General features: G+C 45.8%; 1 protein-coding gene across 2 annotated transcripts in view; it reads left to right on the forward strand.

Moving 5' to 3' along the window:
* Nucleotides 1–213: 213 nt before the first annotated feature.
* PCP4L1 (Purkinje cell protein 4 like 1) overlaps nt 214–13,443 on the forward strand; it is a 76,291-nt gene continuing 63,061 nt past the window's right edge. Inside the window, exon 1 of one of the 2 annotated variants that reach the window (XM_063946905.1) lies at nt 214–235. In XM_063946905.1, coding sequence (XP_063802975.1) covers nt 230–235 — 6 coding nt within the window. In that variant the 5' untranslated portion in view covers nt 214–229. Of the gene's footprint in view, nt 236–7,304; nt 7,480–13,443 lie in introns of those variants that run through there. The other variant, XM_063946904.1, reaches the window with a different exon arrangement.

Genomic DNA, 13,443 nt, shown 5'->3' on the forward strand with positions numbered 1-13,443 from the left:
TCACCGACCATTTACAAAAATAAACAAACCATAAAAATAGTATATTCATATATAGTAAAATCTAATTAGCATAAATCGTGTCACACTGAGGTTCTTCTTTTTAAAGCAATTCGGGATCCCTTGCAACATGGCCGCCATGACTTGAACTTTGTTTCGCTGACCACACAAAAGCAGACCGGGGACGTGTATTGGCACTGGGAAAGAGAAATGGTCGTATATACTTCAATTTATGGAGGTGGGTGTGTTGCAATTATTTACTGTCAACTGAATATAAATGAGGCCTCATGAATATTAGTCATGCCTCATGAATATTAGTCAGGCTTCATGAATGTAAGTCAGACCTCCATGAATATGAGTCAGGCCTCATGAATATAAACGAGGCCTCATGAATATTAGCCATGCCTCATGTATATTAGTCAGGCTTCATGAATATAAGTCAGACCTCCATAATATGAGTCAGGCCTCATGAATATAAACGAGGCCTCATGAATATTAGTCAGGCTTCGTGAATGTAAGTCAGACCTCCATGAATATGAGTCAAGCCTCATGAATATTAGTCAGGCCTCATAAATGTAAGTCAGACCTCCATGCATATTAGTCAGGCCTCCATGAATATAAACGAGGACTCATGAATATTAGTCAGACCTCAGGAATGTAAGTCAGGCCTCATGAATGTAAGTCAGACCTCATGAATATTAGTCAGACCTCCATGAATATTAGTCAGACCTCCATGAATATTTATGCTGGCCATACACTAGGTCTAAGCATTGTGTGTACATCGTGCATATTTTGGGTATGATTACGATGCAATGCGCGGTCCCACGGTTCGAATGTCGAATCCTCTGATTATACGTGCAGCCCATATTATCCGGTGTAATCGTATGCACATTGCACCGTGTTTTATGCACGTACGATGCATCGTACGATTTTGAGTGGCATTACCATGGAATTTTTTTGGGGGTGAGGCGCACAATCCATTGTTTAACTATGGTCGTTAGCACATCGTGTTTCCGGGACTGCCAGGAAACTGCCGGGGAGTTCAAGGGAAATCGTGATACGGATGTGGGTCGTCCTGATGCCAGCACATGTCAGACCTCATGAATATTAGTCAGACCTCCATGAATATTAGTCAGGCCTCATGAATATTAGTCAGACCTCCATGAATATTAGTCAGGCCTCATGAATATTAGTCAGGCCTCATGAATATTAGTCAGACCTCATGAATATTAGTCAGACCTCCATGAATATTAGTCAGGACTCATGAATATTAGTCAGACCTCCATGAATATTAGTCAAGACTCATGAATATTAGTCAGACCTCATGAATATTAGTCAGGCCTCATGAATATTAGTCAGACCTCCATGAATATTAGTCAGGCCTCATGAATATTAGTCAGGCCTCCATGAATATTAGGCCTCATGAATATTAGTCAGACCTCCATGAATATTAGTCAGGCCTTATGAATATTAGTCAGACCTCCATGGATATTAGTCAGGCCTTATGAATATTAGTCAGACCTCCATGGATATTAGTCAGGCCTTATGAATATTAGTCAGACCTCCATGGATATTAGTCAGGCCTCATGAATATTAGTCAGACCTCATGAATATTAGTCAGGCCTCATGAATATTAGTCAGACCTCCATGGATATTAGTCAGACCTCCATGAATATTAGTCAGGCCTTATGAATATTAGTCAGACCTCATGAATATTAGTCAGGCCTCATGAATATTAGTCAGACCTCCATGAATATTAGTCAGGCCTCATGAATATTAGTCAGGCCTCCATGAATATTAGGCCTCATGAATATTAGTCAGACCTCCATGAATATTAGTCAGGCCTTATGAATATTAGTCAGACCTCCATGGATATTAGTCAGGCCTTATGAATATTAGTCAGACCTCCATGGATATTAGTCAGGCCTTATGAATATTAGTCAGACCTCCATGGATATTAGTCAGGCCTCATGAATATTAGTCAGACCTCATGAATATTAGTCAGACCTCATGAATATTAGTCAGGCCTTGTGAATATTAGTCAGACCTCCATGAATATTAGTCAGGCCTTATGAATATTAGTCAGGCCTCATGAATATTAATCAGACCTCCATGAATATTACTCAGGCCTCATGAATATTAGTCTGTGCCTCAGTTGCTACCAAATTGATAGGCTGCCTACAGGTGCCCATTAAAGAGACTCTTCATTCCTCCAAGCTCCCACAAATAGAATAATTTACATCCTCACACCCATCAGTCTGTATTTGAGCATGCCGTATGCTGGTGTATCTGTAATGGGTGCAGTGTGTAGTGAGACCAGACGGGGCCCCCACCGCACACACTGCACCATTTTTTTTAAATACTTACCCCTCTGGAGTCCCGTGCCGACGTCAGCAGCACTGTGGAATCACTGTGAAAATGGTGCAGCGGCCATTTTCCCAGTCATCTGCGCATGCGCAGTAGAGTCTGGGGCCTCTAGTGCTCAGACTCTCCAGCGCTGCCGGGAGAGAGGAGGAGGCCCTAATGGAGGAGGCAGCACAATGGCCTCCTCCTCTCTTAAAGCACCCCTGATGACGCTATTCCATGCTGTCCCAAGCAGCTATTTCTGCTTCTAGAATGAAGAGACAAGTGGTTATTACTTGCTGATTAACACAAGTTTGGAGTCACGTGACCACATTACAGTTCATTAATCTTGTCTAGATAAAGCGCAATGGGAAGAAGCCTGCATTGGGTGATAATATAAAATGAGGTCATCTGCCTGGGGCCAATAATTGAGGTTATCAGTTCTCTCATATCTAATGAAACAGGAAATAAAAGGGACGTGGAGCTGGTGTAATGGTCTGGCTGTGTTACTGAAACAGTTATGGAAATTCTGACCTTGCGCCTCTGTGTAGACGGACCGTATGACAGGAGGCAATGTATTTCATGTAGAGGAGACAGGTGGGAAGAAGTCATTCTGTGACTGTGGACCCCGGGAAGTGGTGAATTAGAGATAAGAGTCGTGGCAGCTCCCTAATAATCCTCACTGCATACTCCCCACCCTCCCTCATACTCATCACTGCATACTCCTCATCCTTCCTCATACTCCTCACTGCACACTCCCCATCATACTCCTCACTGCATACTCCCCACCCTCCCTCATACTCCTCACTGCATACTTCTCATCCTTCCTCATACTCCTCACTGCATACTCCCCATCATACTCCTCACTGCATACTCCCCACCCTCCCTCATACTTCTCACTGCATCTTCCTCATACTCCTCACTGCATACTCCCCATCATACTCCTTACTACATACTCCCCACCCTCCCTCATACTCCTCACCTTTCCTCATACTCCTCACTGCATACTCCCCATCATACTCCTCACTGCATACTCCCTACCCTCCCTCATACTCCTCACTGCATCTTCCTCATACTCCTCACTGCATACTCCCCATCATACTCCTCACCACATACTCCCCACCCTCCCTCATACTCCTCACTGCATCTTCCTCATACTCCTAACTGCATACTCCCCATCATACTCCTCACTACATACTCCCCACCCTCCCTCATACTCCTCACTGCATACTCCTCATCCTTCCTCATACTCCTCACTGCACACTCCCTATCATACTCCTCACTGCATACTCCCCACCCTTCCTCATACTCCTTACTGCATACTCCTCATCTTCCCTCATACTCCTCACTGCATACACCCCATCCTCCCTCATACTCCTCATTGCATACTCCTCATACTCCTCACTGCACACTACCCATCATACTCCTCACTGCATACTCCCCAACCTCCCTCATACTTCTCATCCTTCTTCATACTCCTCACAGCATACTCCCCATCATACTCCTCACTGCATACTCCCCACCAGAGGCGGATTGGCCATAGGGCTTACAGGGAAGATTCCCGGTGGGCCGACGCACCAGTGGGGCCTGTTTTGTTTGAGGACATGTGGTCCTTTTTGTAGACATAATGAATAAGATGCTAAATAATTTGCATATATGAAAATGACTTTGCCACTTAGCCTGTGATTGCAGATGATCTAGTGTATGCTCTGTCTGCCTGCTTGGCTGACATATAAGATTGAGTGAATAGTGATTGGGATACGGTTGGTGTAATAAGCAAGAAAATATATCTTTCTAAAGAATGATATAGTTTCCTAAATTCTGAAGGTGTATCATACAAATTATTAGTATTTTTCATATACTTTATTCAGACAAAATTCTGGTTTAAACGTAAGTATGACAGGAAAGGCTCTGCCTCACCTGCCTCACCCCACCGCATGTCACTGGTGCTCATAATATGTAATTTTATTTATTTTTAACTTCCCCCTTGATGCTGGACATGCCCACTATCTGGAAAGTCTTGGGGGGAGGGTGCTGCTGCCATGGCCCATGGCTAGACCTTACACCTCTGGTGCTGCCCATGTGGGGCCACTAGTACAAATTTTTCCAGGGCCGCTTTTTGTTCCCAATCCGTCCCTGCTCCCCACCCTCCCTAGTGCACATGGTTTTGCCCATCTGCTAGCAAATTTGCTGCGATCAACTCTGAATTACCGCCCATGTTTCCTCATCTGTCACATTTCAGCTACCTCTGTGCCCTCACACTACACCTACCCCTGTGCTGTCACATATACACATACCTGTCTATGCTTTCAAACTTACACCTACCTCTTCATCCTCTCACAGCTACACCTCCCTCTCTATCCTGTCACACTTACACCTACCTCTCTATCCTCTCACACTTACACCTACCTCTATCCTCTCACACTACACCTAGCTTTCTACCTCTCACACTTACACCTACCTCTATCCTCTCACACTACACCTAGCTTTCTACCTCTCACACTTACACCTACCTCTATCCTCTCACACTACACCTACCTTTCTACCTCTCACGCTTACACCTACCTCTGTTCTCTCACACTTACACTTACCTCTATCCTCTCAGTTACACCTACCTCTGTACTCTTACAACTACAACTAGCTCTCTATCCTCTCACACTTACACCTACCTCTATACTCTTACAGCTACACCTAGCTCTCTGTCCTCTCACACGTACACCTACCTCTATCCTCTCACACCTACCATCTGTCCTCTCACACTTACACCTACCTCTGTATCCTCTCACACTACACTTACCTCTCTATCCTCTCACACTTAACACCTACCTCTCTGTGCTGTCACACGTACACCTACCTCTCTATCCTCTCACACTTAACACCTACCTCTCTGTGCTGTCACACGTACACCTACCTCTCTATTCTCTCACACTACACCTACCTCTCTATTCTCTCTCACTACACCTACCTCTCTATCCTCTCACACTACACCTACCTCTCTATTCTCTCGCACTACACCTACCTCTCTATCCTCTCACACATACACCCACCTCTCATCATCTCACACTACACCTACCTCTCTATCTTCTCACAATTACACCTATCTCACTACCCTCTCACACCTACACCTACCTCTCTATCCTCTCACATTACACCTACCTCTCTATCCTCTCACACTACACCTACCTTTCTATCCTCTCACAGTACACCTATCTTTTTACTGTCTCACACCTACACCTACCTCTCTATTCTCTGACAGCTATACCTACCTCTCACACTACACCTTCCTCTCTATCTTCTCACACTACATCTACCTATCTATTCTCTCACACTACACCTACCTCTCTATTCTCTCACACTACACCTACCTCTCTATCCTCTCACACCTACCTCTCTATCCTCTCACACTACACCTTCCTCTCTATCCTCTCACACTTACACCTACCTCTCTATCCTCTCACACTGAACCTACCTCTCTATCCTCTCACACCTACACCTACCTCTCTGTTCTCTCACAGCTACACCTACCTCCACTACACCTACCTCTCTATTCTCTCACACTACACCTACCTCTCTATCCTCTCACACCTACCTCTCTATCCTCTCACACTACACCTTCCTCTCTATCCTCTCACACTTACACCTACCTCTTCATCCTCTCACACCTACCTCTCTATCCTCTCACACTTAACACCCACCTCTCTATCCTCAAACATTACACCTACCTCTCTATCCTCTCTCACTACACCTACCTCTCTATCCTCTCACACTACACCTACCTCTCTATCCTCTCACACTACATGTACCTCTCTATCCTCTCATACTACACCTACCTCTGTATCCTCTCACACTACACCTATCTCCCTATCCTCTCACACGTACAACTACCTTTCTATCCTCTAACACTACACCTACCTCTCTGTCCTCTCACACTACACCTACCTCTATCTTCTCACATTACACCAACCTCTCTACCCTCTCATATTACACCTACCTCTCTGTCCTCTCACACTACACCTACCTCTCTAGCCTCTAACACTACATCTACCTCTATATCCTCTCACACTACACCCACCTCTCTATCCTCGCACACACACCTACCTCTCTATCCTCTCACACTACACCTAACTCTCTATCCTCTCGCACCTACCTCCCTATACATATACCAGTCACTTTTCTTCCTCCATTGCTGCTTCTTACCTTGCCTCTCTCATCACCCTTCTCCTTTTTCCTTTCTTCCCATCTCTAAGCACTTCCTTCCCACTCTTCTCCCCATTATGAAATAGCCCATTCACCCTTTCTGCACCAAACCTTACATAGAGTGCAATTAAGCCTGACAAGAGGCCGGCAGAATAGAAAGTAAGATTCCTTTTAATCATTGTCAAATGCATTGCCTTCAGCCCTCGGGAGGAGAAAGCATGGCGGCTTGCCAAAGACAGCATCTGACAATCCAGCTGTTATAATCCTCCCTCGCCAGTGCGGGGCTTTTAAACCTTTCCATGCCAGTAACGGGAGAGTTTATTAACCGTCCAATAGCTGCGTAGGGTTTACTTTATATTATTTTTATTATTTCATTTAATATTCCTTCCCCCCCAAAAAAAATAAAAATAAATAAATTGTAAGCTCCTTGGGTTTCAGACCTTGTCAGACAGTTCTGATTTCTTATAACAGCTGTCCAAAGGTAACCTAAAATGAACTCTATCCCTGCTGCAGGTGTCCTGAGGGGATGAAATCCTTAACTATACCCCCCCTTCCAAATAAAAATACAATACCCCCCCCCCCCCCCTTCTCTCCTGGAAGAGAAACTCTGCACTCTACCACCCGCCTAAGCCTATTCGCTGCGTGGCATCCATTCACCAGCCAGTGGCCAACCACTGAGCACCCTTTTTTGGAAATGCAGCAAATGACTGAGGAGGTTCCCATTGGCTGCCAGCAGCTGTCACTCACAGCCGGAGATCAGGCACCATAGGGATATATATATATGTGTGTGTGTGTGTGTGTGTGTGTGTGTGTGTGTGTGTGTGTGTATGTATGTGTGTGATAGAGGAAGACTGTATCCCAGAGCTGAGGGCAGTGACGGAGGGATAGATCAGCCGCTGGTACACAGATTTAGCTCAGTTGTACAGTGTCATCATGAGTGAGGTGAGTGTCTGTCTGTCTATCTATCTATCTGTCTGTCTGTCTATCACGTATCTGTCTGCCTGGTAATTATCTTACAGCAGATCACTTGCCGTACCTGTTCTCTCGCTGTGGATTTGCGCTTGACATTCTGAACACATTTTAATGCAGTCTTTTCTGGGATAGCAGAGTTTATTGGGAGGGTATAAAAGTGAGACCCTGCTGCAAGGATCCGATCAGGACCACAGTGCCAGGGAAAGAGTGATGGGCAGAGGGTAGAGTGGAGGTATTCTGCTAGAGGCTCCAGGAATGCTGCGGGGTGTAATAAGGTGAATTCGGGGGATGAAAGAGGAAATGTCTGAGAAGCACAAGTGCAAGGGACAGTTACGGAAAATTAAAGCGGCACACAGGAAGTATCTGTCTTTCTGTCTATACTGTGTATATATATATATATATATATATATATATATATAAAGATATATATATATATATATATATATATATATGAAATCTGAGATGTATACAGACGAGCAAGGTAGCCTAATTGCAGTTAGACTTGTGTTTGACGTTAGGTGACACTCATTGCTGGTATACTTTTTCCCTTGGGTCATAGATTAGATAGCAAGCCCTTGCACCCAGGCTCATACATCGGTGTGTGCGAAGTTACCATGCTTTTAGCGCAGCCAATATTTGTGTCCTCTATATCTCCGCAGTATAGCGTGCTTTATTCATGAGAGTTATGATACCAATCTATCAATGTTTTGTAAATTATACTATATTTCACCGCATGCAGGATTTTTTAATTATTATTATTTTTTCCATTCATCCTGTGGCTAATTATGAAGGGGGAGGGTCTCTGCAGGACCAGAATGAGGGGCTGTGTAATTCTGTGCAGTTTAGTCCAGTTGTGTGTTATTTGAATATAATTCTATTGACATCTAGAGATTTGCAGAATTAGAGAATGTGTGTGATATTCAGCTATGGTGCATATATATATATATATATATATAATATATATATATATATACTGTATAGTGCAGTGTGCGTGTCCAGGACTACATTGCTTGCCTCTAAGCAGCACTCTGTGGGAGTGGAAGGGTTAAGAGGAACTTCTGCATGGCTGCGCTGGGAATTAACAAATGCATTGTATATTTTTTTCCATAGAATCGTGGTTTTAACCCTTCAGTTTCCATCGCATTACAAGTCAGGGGCTGCTGTGTGCCTGCTGCTCTTCCAGTCTCAGCAGCAGTCCCCGTTGCAATGTGCTTGACCCGGTCACTTACTGACTGGCAGGCTAACAGGGCGACACCAACTGCTGCAGATTGCTGACATGAGGAGGAAAAGTTTTTACTGAATGGAGTGGTTAGGGAGGGGGAAATGAGGGAGGAAGAAGAGACCAGGGCAGAGAGAGAGAGATGGGATGGAACTGCCACAGGACTCGGATTGTTGTGTACAACCTGGGGCTAATAAAATGGTGCAAGAGAATTGCCATGAACATTTGCAGCAAAGTGGGGATTAACATTGTGAATAAAGATAAAAGTGAACAATAAAGTGGGAGGTGAGGAAGTTCTGGTATGTGCCAGCAAGCAATAAAATACACATGACAGGGCTCTGGAGGAAAGGCTTTTAATGTCTACATTATGGGTCAAAAAGCACTAACAGCAAAGCCTAGTGTGTCAGTTGTACAGTATATGTCCTTTTGCAGCGCTGCTGATTCTTCTGTGGGTTAACAGACAGTTGTATTCTCTAGATGGCTTTCAGTTTGTTATTCAGACTCACACTGCTGCAGAGATCGGTGGTGATGCAAGAAAGAGACACTCTCTACCCTCCTAGGCAGCCCCTACCGCAGACCCTGGCGCATTTAGTATACTTACCTCTAAGGTGGCCCACGTTGGTGTTTTGTGCAAATCACAGAGGAAGTGGCGTGTCTGCCATTTCCCCCAAGATTTGCGCAGTACAGAAATGTATGAGAACAGGTGGCGTGTTCCTGGATGCCGGTACATGCATACGCAGCCAGACCTGCGTTCATCTCTGCACATGTTGGGGGCTGCCCAGCACAATTAGATTGCGGTCGCATCATATCTAAGGTTGATCCCTGGCAGCTGCGTTGTCAGGCGGTCTGCTGGCCTTTTTTTTTTTTTCAGAGCAGCTGCGGCGCCGCCCCTGCAACGCCGCAACCCTGCCCCCGCAACGCCGTCACCTGTCAATCACATTGCGGTCGTATCCATCAGGGATGCAACCGCAATGTGTATGGCCAAGCAGTCGCTGTGCAAACTGCGCTGCGGGCCGCTGTTGCGGCATGGTCTGAATGACCCCCTGAATGGCTATGTTGGTCTATGTGCAGAATTGTACAATAGTCTATACATACGGTCTGATTTTGTACACTCAAGATACGTTCGCCAAACTGACTTTCATTCTGCTATGCATAATCCCCTGGGACTGTACGCAAAGGGACGGGACAGATTGCACATTATTGCTGGTATATACACAGCAGATACACTTTTTCCTATTAATCTGCAATAGTGTGTCTACTTTGCATTTCAGGGCATAAGACAAGGATGGAATCCTATAAAGAGATAGATTTAGGGGAGAAAAGAAGAGCTGGGCATAAGAACAAGGTCATCCTGGTATGACCTCTTCAGTGCTAAGGAGTAGTGGGACTCATCCTCGGCATGTAACTAAATCCTACCTTCAGTAAACCCAGGGGTGCCCTCCAGTGATGCGGTGCTGTTAGCTGTCTAGTTTTCAAAATGGTGCGGCTTGTTGGGCTACCGCGTTATATTGGCAGGGAAGCACATTTTTCTTTTCAAGCGCAGATTTTGGGCATGAAAGCCTGCATTTTGCTGTTCTGGAAAAGGAGATTAATGCTGATGCTAGAACCACAAAGTATTCCTCCGTGCTTGTTAGTTTTCTCCACTCACTCGAGTGATGCAGCGTGCAGAGTGCGTTCTGATCTGTGAAAGGGTTAATCCTCATTCATTGCCTGTTTACCCAATGATCCACTATAAGTGCAAATTCCATGAACATTGTGCTGCGGCCCACGCACCTCCCTCCCCCTCTGGAAATGCACATTAACCCTTACAGGGCTTCATTTTTTGCTAGAAAATATTTGCTCACAGTGACATCATTTCCAGATCACCTCCAAACCTGTTAGCACCTATTGCTTCTGTGCGGCTGCACCTGCACTTGCTGTGTTTGCTCATTCACACTTTGCCTGCACAGTCCTGACATATAGAAGTGGTACTGTGCATCTGTAGAAGAATACAGGCAGATACTGAGAATTACAGTCAGCATAATGCACAAGAGGACTGTCATTTTACAGTTTCCTACACACATAGAGAATACCAAGGGGTACATGTAATAGGGTCCTAGCTGCCGGAGGCCTGGGATTTCGCCTGGGAATGGCCGTATTTTTAAAGCGACAATCATTTACAATGCAAAACCAATCTGGCGATACCGATTGGTGCGCACTTATGCACCACCATCGGTTGCACCATCGAGACTTGCAGCAAACCTATGGCAGGTGTAGTGTCTCTATGTGTCCACAGCCTCCTGTGCCGGCTGCTATGCGCCTGGGAATGCAGTCACTTGCATAGACACGCCCCCAACAGTCCCATAACACGCCCACTGACCGACACATATGTGTGTGTGCACTACTAGCCACCTCCCGGGCACTGCCCAGGGACGCCCGTCACTTACCTGCCACATTTCTGATACCGCCTGTGCACAATGCAACAGAGACTTTGTGCCTACACTCTGTGTATCTCATGCGCCGTTTGCAGAAATATGCGCACGTGCGCAGTTGCAAATAATCGCAGCTACAAGACCTTCGGCATTGTCATTCAGTCTTTTAGGTCCCAAACCATTGCCCATCAAAGCGCCATCCATCCCTAACTGCCATCTTCCACAAGCTGGGATGGGGGGGGCCATCCCTACTGAGTACTGCATTCAGTATACAGAACAAGAATCATATGGGGGGGGGGGGTGAAATAGCCTGCAAGGAGCAGGCATCTCTGCGATGTCAGCAAGTATGGCCAATGTTATAAAGCGGCAGTACTTTAAAAGGAAACCTGATTTAAAATGCGCAGAGAGATTTAAGGGTAGATCTACAATCTGTCAGATTGTCAAAGCCACTTACAACCTGCAGCTGTGACTGACGGATTTCCAACAACGCCAATAGTAATTAATGCTAAATACACCTGACTTAGTATTACTTACAAGTCTCGCCTTTCCAAATCCATCGTTCAGAGCCGCAGATCATCAGTAGATTCAAAAATCTGCAAAGTAAATCTACTCCTTAAACATGGCAGGGCCATGTGTGTGTACTACTTGCAAAGGCAGCCAGTATTTACCCTGCATGCAAAATAAAATCACTCCTTCCCTTTTTTTTTTACTAATAGGCCCTACACACTGGGCGATAATACTCAAAGATATGAACGATCATAAATGAACGAGATACTGTTCATATCTTTCAGTGTGGAGGCAGCAACGATGAACGATGCGTGGCCCCGCGCTCGTTCATCGCTGGTGTCCCGTCGGCTGTGCATGCAGGCCAATATGCACAATCTCGTCCATATTTGCCTGCACTTCTATGGAACCGGGTGACGGGGGGAGTGAAGGAACTTCACTCCCCCCGTCACTGCCCCCCCCCCCCCCCCCCCCGCCGCCGGGTTGCCCGTCGGCCGTTTCCGCCGTCGGGCAGCTCGGCGGTGGATCGTTAAATGTGTAGGGCCCTTTAGTTTCCAGCTCTGAATCAGCCATGTAGTGCAATGCAGTTGCCCACAGGAAATAACATCAGATCCCGAGAATTACATCCCGGATACAAAACTAGAATTCTCTAGAAGTAGCACCGCGCCAGCAATAACGAGCTCAAATTACATCCCCATTTGCAGCAAGCTAAATTATTATCTCTTATATACGTAGAGCGGTGTTCCTGCGGCTCTCCTCTCACTAAATTGTAAGCTCCTTAGGTTAGAATCTTCTTACAATATTGGATTTGAGACTCGCAGAACGTGGAAAGTAGATTGCAATCTCTGCGACAGGTGGGGACTGACAGATAGCACAGGTATAAATCCATAGTAACACATAACTACCAGTCATTTCTCCAGCATGCATTAAGTTATTCAGAGCTCGGCCGATGGCTGACTACTATGGATCAGAGCTCGTTTTTTGTTTTCTTCCTTGGCGACCTACTCGTCAGCTTCTGGCGCAACCCTCCATGTCACAGTCCTGGCTAAGGCTGAAGTAACCCTTCTGAGGATTGAGTGCTGTAGCCTCTACATCAGGTTACAGCAGGGATAGACAGCTGGTGCGTTTCGTGGGTTGGCCCTCTAGCCTTCACAAGGGCCGCACGCAACCCCGAATCACAGTAATAATTGACTTCATTTACCCTCTCAGCAGGCATTTTACAAGAGTGTTTCAAGCTGCAGACATCTGACCCTGAAGCAGGAGGGGGCACAGTGGAAGGTTCCGCTTAATGCCCATCTCTAGGTTAGAGGCGCCCACAGGGGATCTTAGGAGAGAACTCGCAACATGCAAAGGTAGTGTGGAATGGGGGATGAAGAGGTTAAACTTTGCGCTCCATTAAAATAACCTGTTCTGCTGACTACAGTATGGAGGTGGCCAGGCTTACATAAATTGCTTTCCAACATAACCGTGCAGCTGGTGTCTCAAAGTAATGCAGCCTCGCTCTATGCGTTCACCCGTGCAGCGCAGGGCTTCAGAAAGGGGTTTAAATGCATTTAAAGGAGACTCCGTGCACAGTTTACTGTATATCTCCTATAGATGGGTTCAGTAATTAGGAGGTGTTACTTTTACACCTGCTTGTTGGCTGGCGATTGTAGATCATATGCATGAAGTGAGCCTGATAAGATGACAGTCTGAACCCCCCACCCCTTTTGCCCACTACAATAAAATGTTACTTTATTGAAACAAGGCTGTCACACTATGGGCCTAATTCAGACCTGGTCGCTCGCTAGGCTTTTTCTG

This window comes from Pseudophryne corroboree, chromosome 12, assembly GCF_028390025.1.
Source record: "Pseudophryne corroboree isolate aPseCor3 chromosome 12, aPseCor3.hap2, whole genome shotgun sequence".
NCBI classification, from domain to species: Eukaryota; Metazoa; Chordata; class Amphibia; order Anura; family Myobatrachidae; genus Pseudophryne; species Pseudophryne corroboree.